The 15,810-nt window shown below is 44.8% G+C and overlaps 1 protein-coding gene across 5 annotated transcripts in view; it reads left to right on the plus strand.

Moving 5' to 3' along the window:
• CD44 (CD44 molecule (IN blood group)) overlaps positions 1–14,396 on the plus strand; it is an 81,199-nt gene extending 66,803 nt beyond the window's left edge. For all 5 annotated transcript variants that reach the window (XM_066251265.1, XM_066251266.1, XM_066251268.1 and 2 more), the window contains 4 exons: positions 1,356–1,421; positions 4,424–4,498; positions 6,589–6,667; positions 13,456–14,396. In XM_066251265.1, the coding sequence (XP_066107362.1) occupies positions 1,356–1,421; positions 4,424–4,498; positions 6,589–6,667; positions 13,456–13,660 (425 nt within the window). In that variant the 3' untranslated portion in view covers positions 13,661–14,396. The remainder of the gene's footprint in view (positions 1–1,355; positions 1,422–4,423; positions 4,499–6,588; positions 6,668–13,455) is intronic.
• Positions 14,397–15,810: the final 1,414 nt, after the last annotated feature.

Below are 15,810 nucleotides of genomic sequence, written 5' to 3' on the forward strand. Positions count from 1 at the left end.
TCTTCTACATTCGTGATGGTCCCAACCAATTTTCCATGGTTCTCCATGGAGTAAATGATTAGTAAGTGATTCAACTCTCATTTTTGGTTTTCTTCTAAAACATGCAGATAAGTGCTCATTTCTTCCCAAACATTCTTCTCAGTCTTTATGATTAAGAATGAAAATATTTGGAATTGTGGTGGTGGTAACAATGGTGGTGGTAACAGTGGTGGTGGCGGTGATGGTGGTGGTGGTAATGGTGGCGACAGAGGTGATAATGGTGGACATGCTGATGGTGATACTGGGCATATTGGTGCTGGCATTTCAGCAAATGCTGTGTTTTGTTAGTCTAGCCATCAGCCAAGGAACAAAGCAATCTGTCTCTTCTATACAATTACGTGAGAGATTACAACTCACCTTCCTTCACCGTATGGGAAATGGTAGTGATCAGATGACAGTATCTTCCTTATAGGAACCTTCATAAGAGTGACTATAGCCATTTTATGAAACAATTGTCCTTTTCTGTTTTGTTTTAAGATTCCAAAGTAGTTTGGGAAAGCATGTGGGGAGGAGGGAGAAGAGATAGGCTTTCATGTGCTAAACTCAGTGTCTGACATGTAGATCCAGAGCTTAGCAATTATGAGCTTGTCTCCGTCTAAAGCCTCTGGTGATGGCTGTTTGAGAAAATGGATTATATTAACTCTTGGTGTTGAAAATAACAATTTCACTTTTGAAAAATATTACTACTTGAAACATATTCTAATAACCAGGTATGCCTTAGTCACGTGTTAGCTTTCATCTTCCCATTTCTTTTTCACTTATTTTCAAACTTTTTCTTTAAATAAGTAGTTGACTCTTTACGTAATTCAACCCCTAAATCCTTTATTGTATGCCAAAACCTTTCTCTGTTTCCTGCCTCAGAGAACTCCCTTTAAATATCTCGTGCTTTAAGTCACAGAGTACACCCATTCCCAGTGACTACGTCTGTCAGAATTCAAAGGATATAGTCCCGATTTCAAAGACACAGTATCAGTTCCCAACCTCAAACCTGTGAAGACTTCATAATACTTTTTTTGTTTGTGTGTTATAGTTATTAGGTTTCTACCTAAGCCTCACTTCCTGTCATCATCCTTGATGATGAACTAGTCTTCTTAATTTCTGATGAAAGCTCTAGCCCTCTCATCAGTGGATTAAGAAATGAATAGTAATTAATATTGTGGATCCATTCAAGGCTCCTTTGCCGTTATTTTTCTTACCTTTAAAAGACTACTCTTTATGTTGAAAGCAAGGTGCCTGGAAATGCAAAAGTGAGAAGATGTAGCTGACAGTGTGACTGGAATACACAGTACTGAGCCTTCTCTGATTGTTCCTTACAGAAGACCGAGACTCACCCTCTGACCCCCACGGGAGGGACCACACCACTCACGGATCTGAATCAGCTGGTAAGTGGGAGCTGCTTTAGTCATCGACTGTCATCACCACTGAACCTCCTGATTATTAATGAAGTATGAGGCCGTGTCTCTTGAAATGCAGTTCTCAAACTTTCTTAGCATGCATCTCAATCATGGGGAAGGCTTATTAAATCACATTGCTGGACCCCATCCTTAAGGTTTCTGGTCTGTATGTCTGGGGTGGAGCCTAAACATTTACCCTTTTAATAAGTTTTTTGGTGATGCTGACAATGCTGGAACAGGGACTGTGCCTCAAGAACTATGGCTTTGGAGAAAATTCTTCCATCTGAAAGGATTAGGAAGAATCAAAGCAGGGTCTCATTTTAACATTGTTTATACCAGAGTGATTAAAAATATAGGTTTTAGAATAAGAATGGCTTGGGTTTCATCTCAGCTCCTCCATATACAAACTGGGGACGTTGCTTCAAGGACCTGAGGCTCAGTTTCCTAACCCATAAAATTGGGATAATGATAATTGTTGCAGGATCTTGTTGAAAAGAGTGAATGATAGTATATCCTAAAGCAGTTATCAGAACTCCCAGATCATGGCATAATATGTAGTAATTTAATCAGAATTTAGTGTGTGCCAATGACATTGCTCTAAGCACTTTACATGCATTAAGTTCAACTCTATCCAACTGCCATTTCTGTACATCAGTAGTCAAATATGAAATTAAACATATTTCATCTGTTTCATCTATTAGCTCATTTAATTATCCTACATACCCTGAGAGCTACATAAGTATTATTATTAGCTCAATCTTACAGAGGGCACTAAGATACAGGAATTTGAAAACTAAAGTAACTTAGCTGAGTTGACGTGACTGGTGAGTTGAGTGGTAGAGCCACGTTTCAAACCCAGGGGTCTCCTACAGCCTCTCCCAAGCAGTCCTGATAAAGCACTCAGTAATGACCATAATTACCACTGGGTATGCATTGTTAAGTGGATTCCTATTTGCTGTGACTCGGATCACAATCCTGGAGATTTGACACCAGGCAGCAAAAGTCTGACATGAAGCAGGTTTACTTTGACCAGTAGTGCTGGGGCTCCTGGAAGGCTGTACAAGTGCTGACTTACCTGGTGTCCCTGAGCATCATGGGTCCAGGTGGCCCCACGCAAGCCAGGTCATCCTGTTGTCCTCCCTTCATGCTTACGTTAGAAGTAGGGTCGCGTCCAGGCTTAAAGGTTCACACACTTACAGCAAAATGAAAATGGATATTTACGTGGTGGTGTTAGTAGTAGCCTTTTACATAAGAGGACAGGAATGTGGGGTTCATTCGAGATGCTTCTAAAACAAGAACAGAAGTCCCAGGCTCTCTGGGAATCTGGAGTTGGACATTTAGCCTTTCCCAACTTCAATTTCCTTATTAGAATAAAGGGATCAGAACACTGCCCTCTGTTACCTCGTAGAGTTCTTGTGAAGAACATAAGCCATCAGAAATTTGAAAATATTTTGGAAATGTTAGGGCGTTGTTATTAAAAGACGATGCTCTCTGAAATCAAGAGACCCTAGTTACTCCAAGTGTGGTCCTTGGACCAGCAGCAGAGACATGCAGAATCTCCAGCCATCCTAGAGCTACAGGATCAAGATCCTCCCTACTGCCCTAGCTTGTATATATATTATGCCTCGAGAAGAACTATCCTAGACTGTTTTTTCCCAAGGTTAAAGCCAGTCGAATCATCTCTGTGAACAGGACTCGGATTGGATCTCATCTCCCACTGCAGGATCAGCGTCCCTCTCTGTGGACCTTGCTTTCCCCAGCGCCCCACCCTAGCTGCATTTGTAGACCTCTGGGGTGCAAGGCGAGACCTGCTCTATCTAGTCCATCTTCTTGGCTTGTGCTTGAAGTGAGAACCAAGGGGGTGGGCGTGGTCTCTTTTGTTTGATTCCTGTGCAGGAGTCTATTGTTCAAACAGGAAGTTTCATCTGGCTGTACACACACTCACATCTTTCCTTGCTGGGAGCATTTTTGTTTTGTTTTGGAAATTAAAATAAAGAGATTAGGATCCATGAATGGCCATGAGAGGCGGTTCGGAGTCAGGGAGAGACCAGTGAGAGTGACTGTACCTCTGAGGTGGTTTTCAAGGCCAAAGCTCTCCAGCTGAGATGGCCTGTATCCCATGACCTGTGCAAGTGAGCACCTGCCAATGACCACGGACTCTGGTACGCAGCTGGAGGAGGTGTCTTGGACTCCTCCTGAGATCTGTTGAGTGAGAGGCCATGGGGTAGGTTGAAACGGCCAGACATATGACAAGACTTGAGTTAAACAAAAATGCCAACTTAAATAAACAAGAGTCACCCTACCCAAAATAACCACCGTAATCAAGACTTACTTCAGTGTGTGTGGTGCGCAGTCTGGCGTCTGATTCTTAGAGGAGCTTTTCATTCAAGGCCAGCCATCTTCATTCCCTGGTGACCCAAACAGACTTCCTTGTTTGGTTTTTCTTTTTTTTCTTCCCTTCGAGGTCTTCAGGATTCTGCAGTGTAGGGAAAAAAAAAGAGTTCATTTTAGTAGGATACTTTCAAATTTTCTTTTGAAGCACTAAAAAAAGCATGAAAAGACACAAAGGAGAAAACAGAGCTTTCATCTGGGTGAATCTCTTCACAAAGCGTCTTAGACGTTTCTCCTGAGACGGAAAGCCCCCCTCGTTTTGATAAAGCCTCCTGTTCGGACTTGTGCACTCTCTTGTCTTCCTTTCAGTCTGAGGCTTTTTTTGTTTGTTTGTTTTTTTTATTTTGTTTTGTAGCAGAAGAAAATGTTCATTCTTCAAAAACAAAGCGTGCTTCAATAATATATTAGCCTGTTTCAATAATATATTAGCCTGAATGAAACAACTTTTCCGGGGAGCTTTCTTGTAGCACTTTATAAACGCCTGTGGCTTACGTGTATAAACAGTTCCACAGGATACAGAGGCTGGCCCCACGCGCTGCTCTGAACGCCTGGACGTGCGTTACAAAACTTTGATTGAGAGATGTTGTTTTTCCCTATAGGACGCTCAAGTGGAAGTCAAGAAGGTGGGGCCAACACGACCTCTGGTCCCACAAAAAGGAGACCTCAAATTCCTGGTGAGTTTTGAGGTGTGGGGAGAAAAATGGTGCCAAAAGCAGGTCTCTCTGAGTGTCCCAGACAGGAAGTGGCAACCAGTTTGAAAGTACATTCTTCTAAATGTCTAGCCCTTGAGACCGATTGTTCCCTTGTGCAAGCTAAAGATGAATGAGAGAAAAGACAGGAAAAGATGGAGCATCCTTTCTTTCCCACGTGCCATAGATTGGTTGAGCTCAGCTTTGTCCCTGGTCTGTCCCAAAGCAGTGCCATGTAAGTTCCTAAAGCTTCCTTCTCAAATGAGTGGTCCCCCAGGGGCCTCCGTGTCATACCCAGGTCCCACCTACCCCAGGTCAACTTCTCCTTTATTTCTGAGGTTGGGGATGACACATTCCTCTTGCACTGCGGAGACTGTAGTGAGCAGAGTGAAAGCATTCTTTTGGTCCCCAAACTACTTCTTTTCAAGAGACAGTCTTCATTGATCCAGACAGAAAAAAGTTTCAGAATGTGTCACATGCACAGTGAGGGCACAGAGAGAGCTGGCTCTCCTGAGTGTCAAGACTTAAGGCATTTGAAGCAAATTCTTTGCTTTATTTGGACTCACAGTTGAGCATCATCTGTAAAGGGGGATTACAAAAAAGGAAAGGTTTTTCTAAGGTTGTAAATTATCCTTTGAATTCCCCCCTCTTCAGAGGTCTCCGAGCTGAGCTTCCCATGTGGGAAGGAAGAATGCAGTGTGCGCCCGGCTCCCTGCCTCAGCTTGCCCGGGCACAGCTGGGGGCAGAGCCTGTCGGAGGGAGAGGGGGCTGTCAGGGAGGGTGGGGGAGATGCGATGTGGATCCTTCCCAGCCCCGGTGAGAGGGAACGTGGGGTGTCTCAGAGCTGGAAACCTGGACAAAAACAGAAACGGTTCTCTCCTGTCAGCCTCCCCACCTCCTGATTCGACCTGGCTTCCCAAACTCACCTAACCAGGTAGAGGTGAGGCAGACACACACTGAACAGGAAATCAGAGGAGAACCCCCAGAAACAAATGGACAGTGAAGGACTGTCCATCCTTCTTGTTTCCCAAGCCCTAGCTCATGGCGCAGATACACAGCTCACATGGCAACTGAAGTTATTCAAGTGGCCAAGTTATATTTAAAGCTTGATTTAAAAAACGTGTATAACATTATTAGTCCATTAATGATGCATTAATTATTGCAGACATTTTAGAAAATGCAACTAAGCAAAAGGACAAAAATATGTCACTTAGTGTCTATCTCACCATCCAGATACATCATGGTTACCATGTTCATATATGCACTTCCTATCATTTTTCAATGTAATTTATATACAAAAGTGTAAGTATACCATGCATTCTGTTTAGTAAACTACCATTCTCATCTGGTGGCCACAGCTTTCCAATGTCATTAAATAATCTTCCCCCATATTGTAGTACATAATACAATGAGTATACCTTAGTCAACCAATTTCTTATTGTTGGTTAGTAGGTTGTTTTCAACTTTTGCTATTATAAATAGCACAGTAGTGAACATCTTCGTAACTAATTTTAAGGTCTTAAAAATTCCTCAAAGCATAACATTTAGATCAAAAGCATGTGCATTTTGAGGGCTTTTGAAATATTTTGCCAAATGACTTCCCGGTGAACATACACAAATTCAGCCACCCACAGAAGTGTCCTTTTTCCCACCAGCTAGATTGTGGCCTCCATATTTGTTTCTCAATAAACAATAAAGTGGATGCTCTTATTTAGAAAAGGAATGTATCTTTCAAGGAAATAACTTTCCTTCAGTCCACTTAGTGATTGCACGAAGAGCATCTACAAGTTCAACAGGTCATTCTACATTTTCTTTTGGAAACATGTTTCTCCTGGAGGGACTTGGAAATCCTGACTGATGGTGAGAGATTAAAAGAAAAGGCTTGTTGGACAAACACCTATAACAAAATTGCTCTTTCGGTATTATCTGCCTATTTGGGTGGGCCGTTGGTTGGACTCATTCATAGGGCTGACTGTGGTTCTTGTTTGGACCAGGTCAGTTTTTACAAAGTGCATGTTTGTTTTTACAAAATGTATTTCCCAAGTTCATGGGTGTTTTTGCTTTGCTTGCCCCAGAATGGCTGATCATCTTGGCGTCCCTCCTGGCCCTGGCGTTGATTCTCGCAGTTTGCATCGCGGTCAACAGTCGAAGAAGGTGAGCAGGTGCTCCTCGGAGCCTCTGGCTTTGGAAGGGCATCATTTGAACTTGGGCTCAATGTCCTTGCTGCTCAGAGCGTAGCCCTTGGAGCAGCAGCCTGAGCACCCTGGGGGCTTTATTAGAGTCCCCACCAGACTTCCTGTATCAGAGTCTGTTTGACAAGGTCTCAGAGTTCCAGGTACAGTTTCAGAACCCTACCCTGACAACGTTCTTTAGAAGGAGACACTGTAATTATCTGGACCACTGCTTTTCAATAGTGGTTTACTCTCAAGGCTCTCAATTATTTTGGGGTTAAACCATGGACACTATCTCTGATAAAAGGTATGAAATATCTCACCAGAAAGGCATAGAACTATATACTCATTCATTGATGTAGTAAACAAATATTTGTTAAGTGCATTTATAATGCACTAAAACACTGTATAAAGGTTCAGGGATTGGTCATTGCCTGTCTGAGGCTCCTGGAACTTTCTAGAATCTTTACCTAAGACAATCATCGAGTTTGTGTGTTTGTTTGTTTATAAGAATCCTATTTTCTCTTTTCTGGGAGTGGCAGTTGAGGATTCAGATCATGGCCTCGGGAAAGCTCCCTGACCGCAAGGTCTAGGAAACAATGAAGAACTTTCCTCAGGAGCTGACATGAGGGCTACTTTCATACCCTCAAAGGGACGTCCCTCCCTCTCTACCTCAGCCAAGGCTGTTGTCTCAGAACTTATTCAAACAAAGCATATGCCTGGCTGAGCTGTGACCAGGCTGCAGAAATAAGGCCACTTAAAGTCAAGTGAAGGAAAGTAGTAATTCTAGCAACAGAGGAAATGAACTTTGACAGGGGTCCTCCACTGATGTAAGTTGGATTTCTTGTTTGAGATGCTTTCAAGACGTGTTATTTTTCTCCGAGCATATGCATAGGGACATTAAACCTTTTGTAAGTGTCTTTTGAGATTCCTCCTTATCAGGTAAGAGATTCTTATTTCCAAGTGGGGCCACCTTTACTATATCACTAGATCCTCTAATGGGTCAGAAAATGTCCCTTGGTTTGGGAGAAGACCTGGAGAAAAAGACCTTTTTCTTTGGCTTTTGGAGAACAATGAATACCTAATTCCATTGTTCTGGGCAGCCGATGCAGAACGTCTAATTATTGGAGGAAATTAAGTAATGCTGTCATGCACAGGTACAGGTTAATAAAAGTGCTATAATAGAGTCAAATAGCTGTGTTGTTATCTGTACCTGTGAGGGCATAATAAAAACAATCAGTCATGGTAGCTGATTGTGTAACAAACAAAAACTAGGGAAGAGAATCTGAAAGCCCTCCTACAATTCTTCTATGACTAAATGGGAAGAGGTTTTATTTCTTTTAGTTGAATTTAAATAATGTCACCTGAGGGACCCCTGACAAAGAGTCTTTACACTCTCCCTCGGCCCCCTTGTTTTCTCTTAGGTTACTGTCGCTCAGTTAATTATGAATTTGCTATGGATGGGAAGCAGTCCATTTGTCCCAGCTCCTAGAATGCCCTGCCTCTGCTCACATGCGCAGCCCATGAGCCCTGCCCACGTCCCCATAGAAACGTTATCCCCGATGCTGTCGACATGGGAGACACCCCAGAGAAGCATCTCAGCTGTCCCCGAGAGCAGCTGGAGGCTGTGCGGTGTGTCTGGCTAGCTCACACGTTGCTCCCAATCATGTCGGTAGCAAAAAGGGGCCCCCGTGCTGCCCTCCCCTTCTTTTCGAGGCCAGCAGTCACCCTGGCAACAGGCAAACAGGGACATGCGGGTTCAGGCACGGCTTGTATCCCACAGAGACGGTAGCTGCTTGGACTCCGTGAATTACCGTGTCCCGATCTGATCGTCAAAAGCAGATTCGCCGAGCAGCTGAAGGGTGGCTGCGGCTTCACAGGTCCTCAACGTGCCTGCGTTTCCCAGGTGGCTAGCCTCTGTCTAGTCTTCTCAAAGGCCGGCCTCTCTGCTTTGAGCATGACAGCTTAGAGAGGTATAGAATCCTATTTTTATCAAAGGAAGTTTGGTTGAAAATAGGGACCTACAACAGGCCTTCATTTATTCCGCAGACCGTCCTTTGAGGGACAGCTAAGACTGTCAGCACTGGAGGGGGGAAAGAGATGATTAACAGAAAAAAGAATACCATCCTTCCCCTAAAAGAACCTTGAGGCTTAGTGGCAACACTGGGCAGCTGGATTTGAGTCAGCTAATGTTCACAGAGCACATACTCTGCGCCAGGTACTGTGATAGGAATTACAGTTAGAAGGTAAATGCAGAAAAGCATTCGTTGCTGAAGCTGACGTTCAAGGGTTCAAGGGTTGATCACAGGTTTCCATGACAATGTCATCTGTGAGTCGCATCATCTTAAAGATGCTGATTTAGGGGTCCTGCTACTTTCCCATCCCTGTCATAACCCACGTCACCTTTTGTTGCTGATCTTCATGTAACCAGAGTCCTTGAATTGCAACTTTCCAATGAAAATTGTACTTTATTCTCTGTCCTTTAAAAAAAATTTTAATGCAATTTAATGGGGGTGACATTGATCAATAAGAGTAAACAGGTTTCAGGTAAACATCTCTATAGCATTTGAACTGATGGTTGTGTTGTGTGCCCACCACCTAAAGTCAGCTCATTTCCTCTCACTGTATATTTATTTGTCCCCCTTTACTCCCCTTGCCCCACCCGCCTCCCCCTGGTAACCACTTTACTTTTCTCTATGTCCATGAGTCTCAAAAAAAATTTTAATGTATTGATTTTAGAGAGAGAAAGGGAGAGAGAGAAAAATAACATTGATTTGCTATTCCACTCATTGATGCATTCACTGGTTGATTCTTATATGTACCCTGACCAGGGATCATACCTGTAATCTTGGCCTGTGGGAATAATGGTAGTTCAGTTATTCCAGGCCAGGAAATAACTACTGGCCAGGGTCACTGTCCTTCAGAGCAAACAATGGTTTTCAGAGTCAGTTGGGTTGAGAAATATTCTTGGGACCCAAGAGGTTAGGTGCCTTCCCTGAAAGAATGGATCTGATGTGTATGCAGAAGAGAAAAAAATGTGAGGGCCTGACCAGAAAAAGCTTCCCACAAACAGGAGTGATTAAAGAATGTCTTTATATTGATTGTACAGAAAAGGCCTTCCCCAGAGCTCACCCTCATGGAAAGAATTGTCTTTTCTGTCGACCCCCATGAGTGGGCATCCTCCTTCTGCTTGGCAGGTCCCCTCTAAGCTCCATAGTTTAGAAACGCCCGCTTTCTCGCACGCTGCGGTCTAGCGCGCACAGCCTGTGCTCAGCCCCGCTGCTCTGCCTCTAGCCCAGAGCTGTTCCACAGAGCTTCCTGCGGTGATGGAAGGCTCCTCCTCTGTCCTGTCCCATCGCAGCCTGGGTCACTGCTGCCTACCAGGCACTCAACATGTGCCCAGCTTGACTTGAGTGAATTTTAACTTTTATTTCATTTTAAGGAGTTTAAATGTAAATAACTATACATGGCCAGTGCCGACCGCATTGAATGACCCAGCTCCAACACAAAGCAAAATAAGTCTCTAAATATCTTGAAGGATCGTCCAGCAGGAGAGACATGATCGGTTGTTAGATCAACCGCCCTAACTCTCTTTCAAAAGAAATTCCTCCGTGCCCTAAGTGCATGTTATTTGGCTTCTAAACCCTGCTGAGCCTACCCACCCTCTGCTGGCAAGGCTCCAGCCTGGGTCCTTCCATGTCGTGTGGTCACTGAGTGGTCAGCTGATGCCTGAGATTGAAGGGGGAAGTATGTAGAGGCAAAACGTCATTCGGCGGAGATCTCTGACCTTTGACTCAGAAGATCCAAGTCGTGGACACGATGTCTGTCCCCCCATAGCTGGCAATGGTAGCCGGCTTCTCGGACTCAGTGTCCCGTTTACACGTAGGAAGGTTAGGCTGGATGACCTCTGAAGCCCCCTCAGTGCTTATGTTCCTTTTAAAATTTCTCTAACTGAGAAGAATGAAAAAAATTAGGACTTGTCTTTTAAAAGTACTAATTTAAATGGCTGGAGCACTACAGATTGAACCGGGTTGTTTATGAGAACCATCCTGCCCTCCTGAAAGAACTCAGGCAGGTGACAGGACACACAGATGTGGAGGGACATGTGGGCAGGACAAAGCCCTAACACCATATTCCTGAGCCCTTCAGGTCAAGTGTTGTCCGCTTTCAAAATCAGCTCTGTTTACGTTAGTAACGTCAATCCTCACTTCACCCCATGCGCAAACGTTTTTATGCTTATAAATCACTTTCCTGCAACATTTCATTCCATTTCTCCAGCACCTGTTACGTGGGCAAATGGGAATGACTTTAATAAGACACCTTTATTTCAAAGAACACCTGACATGCCTCCTGAGAATCTAAAATAACATGAGCTTCATTCTACCTTCGACTTTTTAAGTCATCTTCACGGTAAATGTCACAAGGTGGTGGAGGCGGCCAGAAGAAACAAGCAGAACCTATCTTATATGGTGCTCGTTCGGTTAGCGATCCCAGTCAGTGATCCCTGAACATTTACTGTGTTCCAGGTACTGTTCTAAGTGCTTATCCAAGTCTCTGGTTCCCTCACCCCACAATGTTCATAAAAGCCACAAGTGAAACAATATTAGACTTGAGGGTGCAACACCAGGCTCTTTTTTGAGGGCTTCCCACAACCTTGGGAAAGTGCTACTCTTCATAGTCTGATATTACAGATAAGCAAGCTGAGGCTCGGAGAGGTTAAGTGAGTTGCCTCAGGTCACACAGCAAGAAGGTCTCAAAACCAGACCTCCCAAGCCCCTGTTCTTGATCATGTGGACCGCATCCAGACTCCCAGTCCCAGGGTCTACCACACAGGTCAGGCATCCTTTCCTCTGCCCTCATCAAGTATTCTGCCAGAGGAGACGCAATCCAGCTCTTGTTGAGGAGGTATAATTTCTATTTCCCCAAACAAGAGATTAAAGTTTATGGTCTTGGCAATCCTGGCAGGAATAGTCCACGATCATGAATAATAGAGGCTTTGTTTTACAGCTCCCAATATCCAGCGGCAAAGTGAACAATTCCGACTTCATACTGTTTCCAAATCTCCAGATGGCCGGCTACGTGAATAGAGCTGGGTGGAATCCAGGCTTTGGGGCATAAGAGGCCTGGAGTTGAATATTGACTCTCTGTCTAGCTAGCTGTGTGGCCTCGAGCTAGTTATGAAACCTCCCTCGGCCTCAGTTTCCACTGTCGTGTCATGGGACTAACAGCTGCTGGGGGAGGGGGGGGGCGGGGACTATAGTGAGGATTGCATGAAATTACATGTAAAGCGCTTGGCGTTCAGGAGTTGTCCGATAAATGCGAGCCCGTTTCCCCTCGCCCCCACCCCGTTTGTCATTGGGAGGCTCTGCAATTTTGCTTCCATGAAGCACAATTTGACTTCTAGATAATGTTGCAGGAAAGAGGAAGCTTTGCACCAGGCTGCCTGGAGTGAAGCAATGATGTGACAATGCTGTGACTCAGGGACAAGATCAAGGGCATGTTCTCCCAAAGCAGACCTTCTGCATTTGAATCTTAAATGCTACTGAGAAACCTTGAAGTAACGTAATGTTACTAAAAAAAAACTTAATGTAGCACTAATGTTACTAAGAAACCTTAAAGTAACTGAACTATTTGCCTTGTGTAGTTCAACCAGGGTTCTAGGAAAGGGTAACAACAGATGATAGTGAAAAATCAAGACGGCCTTTTGTCTCCCGAAAAAGTGTTTCATTCTTCTCAGCCCGTGCACTAATAACCTTGACAAGGCCAACAAAGTGTTGACTGCAAGAGGAAGTACTGGGATGTTCCTGAATACACAAATCAGAATGATTTACAGTCATCGTGTTGGTGGTTTATGAGTCTGCAGAAATTGCTAAGGCCCTAAGAAGTGGCTAACATTTCCATCACGTAGGATGGCGAAAGGAGAATTAGAACTTGGGAGTCAGACACCCCGGGGGTTTGATTCTGATTCTTTTATTACTTGCTGAGTAACCTGGGGCAAGTTACTGAATTTTTTGAGCCCCTAAATTTCTTCACCCGTACTAGGGGATAATAATAGCCTTTGCTTCCTGGGCTGTGACCGTTGGTTCTCTAATTCGAGTGTGAATCAGAAACCCCTTGGAGGCTCCTTGAACCACAGATCCTGGGCCCCACTCCTACTTTTCTGACTCAATCCGCCTGGGGTGGGGCCGAGAATTTGTATTTGTAACAAGTTCACAGCTGATTCTGTTACTGCTGGTTCAGGAGACCTCACTTTAAGATGTGCTGATTGTTAAAAGTCGGTAAGATGGGCCCTGGCCGGTTGGCTCAGTGGTAGAGTGTCGGCTTGGCGTGCAGGAGTCTCGGGTTCGATTCCCTGCCAGGGCACACAGGAGAGGCGCCCATCTGCTTCTCCACCCCTCCCACTCTCCTTCCTCTCTGTCTCTCTCTTCCCCTTCCGCAGCCAAGGCTCCACTGGAACAAGGTTTGCCTGGGCGCTGAGGATGGCTCTGTGACCCCTGCCTCAGGCGCTAGAATGGCTCTGATTGCGGCAGAGCGACACCCCCAGATGGGCAGAGCGTCGCCCCTGGTGGGCATGCCGGGTGGATCCCGGTCGGGCACATGCGGGAATCTGTCTGACTGCCTCCCCGTTTCTAGCTTCCGGGGGGAAAAAAAGTCGATAAGATGAAACATACCAAGACTCTGATAAACCGTTGTGAAAATGTTGGTGGTGGCAGCCCTGATGATGATGATTGGGTCATTGTACCTTTTCTCATATGACCTTTGCATTATTAGGTGTGGGCAGAAGAAAAAGCTGGTGATCAACAATGGAAATGGAGCTGTGGAGGATAGAAAACCAAGTGGACTCAACGGGGAAGCCAGCAAGTCTCAGGAGATGGTGCATTTGGTGAACAAGGAGCCGTCAGAGACCCCAGACCAGTTCATGACAGCCGATGAGACACGGAACCTGCAGAATGTGGACATGAAGATCGGGGTGTAACGCTGACATCGTGACCTTGCATAGAAAACACACATGACCATTACAAGGATCTGGGACACTCACAGATGCAATGTGCTACTGATTACTTCATTTGAGTTCTTTTTTTTTTTTTTTTTTAGCATAAAATTTTCTACTCCTTTTGTTTATTGTGCTTTGTTTTTGTTTTTTTTTTTTTAAGTCAGTCCAATCGATAAAATCAGCATTGCTTTCTGAAGTGAGGGCCCAAGTAACCATCAGCAAGAAGTTGACCATTCTGGTTCCCACCTCGAAGCCTCTCACTCGCTGGGGTGTGCTATAGATGGCTTCTAACAAAAGCCATAGGTACATCTTTCTGATCCTCAATCTTCCCTCTGCCTCACCTCCCAGACGATAACCACATGCTAAAGACATCCACAGAGCTAAGAGGGGTTGGCTCCTGGAAGGAAATCTGAGTGAGTCCGTATGCCCCTCCAAGGGTCCAAGCCCCGGGCACTGCTTTCCAGGGGGGTAACGGATAGGGGTGTACAGGTTACACACCCCCCTCTACCGGCCCCCAGGACATTTTTCAGATGCTTCTGAGAATGCCCAAAGGGCGAAGCTATTTAACTGTAGTAAGCTATTTATCTATGTTTTTGAAAGATTAAACCCTGGAGGTCCTTTGATTACTATGATTTTTTTGTTGTTGTTGTGACTTTGTCAGAGGCATAAAGGGGTTTAAGTTGATTTGTAATAAACATCTGTAGTTATTTTACTTTTACTCTTTGTGCTGTGATCCTTCAGTTTCTGAACCAACAAGGTCTGGAGCCTGACAGCTCATGAGGAAGAGGTGAGGAGGTGTCCCTGAAAAACTCCATCTCAGAACTGGTTCCCTACGCAGGCTCCCTCAGTCCAATGTCACAGAAGATCAGGGAGGCAGCACTATTTTATGTCTGAGGCTCCAGAGGCTTTCTGTCTTGTCCCAGAACCAGACTTGGGAGAGGTTGAGCTTCAGCGGCTCTTGTGTCTTAATGGCCACCTATTCTCTCCCCTGAAAGGCTATGAAAAGTCACATTACATTTGCGTGACTTACCATTGTGGTGTCCCATTTCATGGACGCTGACCCCATTAATGATGTCTGAAAACAATATGAAAGTGCCTACTGACCTCTTATAATCAAAGGAGAAGCGGTGGACATAAAAAGAGCACAGACAGTAGCCAACGGATTGGCACAGGTAGAGAAGTGGTAGAGAAGGCAGTGTGGGTCCTGTTTGAGTAATTTTTATAGCTGTATTTGTTTATACTTTAACATTTCAGCTGTCTGTCCCTCGTGAAGTTGCTACTCAGAAAGTTCAGTGCCTGGGGAATCTCTGAAAAGTTTACAGGGTTTCCCACCGCTGGAGTCTTCTTACCAGCCACCAAGTGTATGGCCAAGTAAGAGGTTAATGGCTTTATCCTTCACTTAGCAAGTCCTGTATGGTGTTTATTCATAGGTTCAGAAGGCCTAATTCATCCTGGAACTTCCAAAGACTACTTGTAATAGAAGAGATTGGACCTATAAAGTGAGAGTGACTAGAAAATGGGACCTCCTTCCTTAGGCCTCTATAAAAAGTTATCTGTTGCCTAAACTAGTATGCTTAGCTGGCAATGTTTCTCAGACAAAAAGGAAAAGAACCAGAAGGAGGAGAAGGAGAAGAAGGAAAACAAGGAAAACGAGAAAGAAGAGGAGGAGGAAGAAGAGGAGGAAGAGAAAGGAGAAGGGGAGTGGGAGAAGAGAGGAGAGAAGAGGAGAGGGGAGGAGAGGAGAGGGGAGGGGGAGGGGAAGGGAGGGGAGGGGAGGGCAGAGGAGGGGAGGGGAGGAAAGGGGGAGAGGAGAGGAGAGGAGAGGAGAGGAGAGGAGAGGAGAGGAGAAAAGGGAAAAGGCTGCCACGTAAGTCAGGCCTGGGCTCACACAAAGAGTTGATTCTGAACAGTTGGTTTAAAGCTGCTTTCTGCACTCATTTCCAACTGCTGCTCTCCCCTGCCTCCCCTCCCTCTTCCTCCCTGCCATAGTCTTTGAAAACCCCTTTCTCTTCTTCTATAAACGTTATCGTCCATTTTCATAGTCAGATGTCTGGTTTTCTTTTTATTTTCAAGGTGAAAGAAAAGAAAACGGGCTTCTGGTCACTCTGTTGTTACTGTCATGAGTGTCTAAG

Source organism: Saccopteryx bilineata, chromosome 1 (genome assembly GCF_036850765.1).
Source record: "Saccopteryx bilineata isolate mSacBil1 chromosome 1, mSacBil1_pri_phased_curated, whole genome shotgun sequence".
Classification (NCBI taxonomy): domain Eukaryota; kingdom Metazoa; phylum Chordata; class Mammalia; order Chiroptera; family Emballonuridae; genus Saccopteryx; species Saccopteryx bilineata.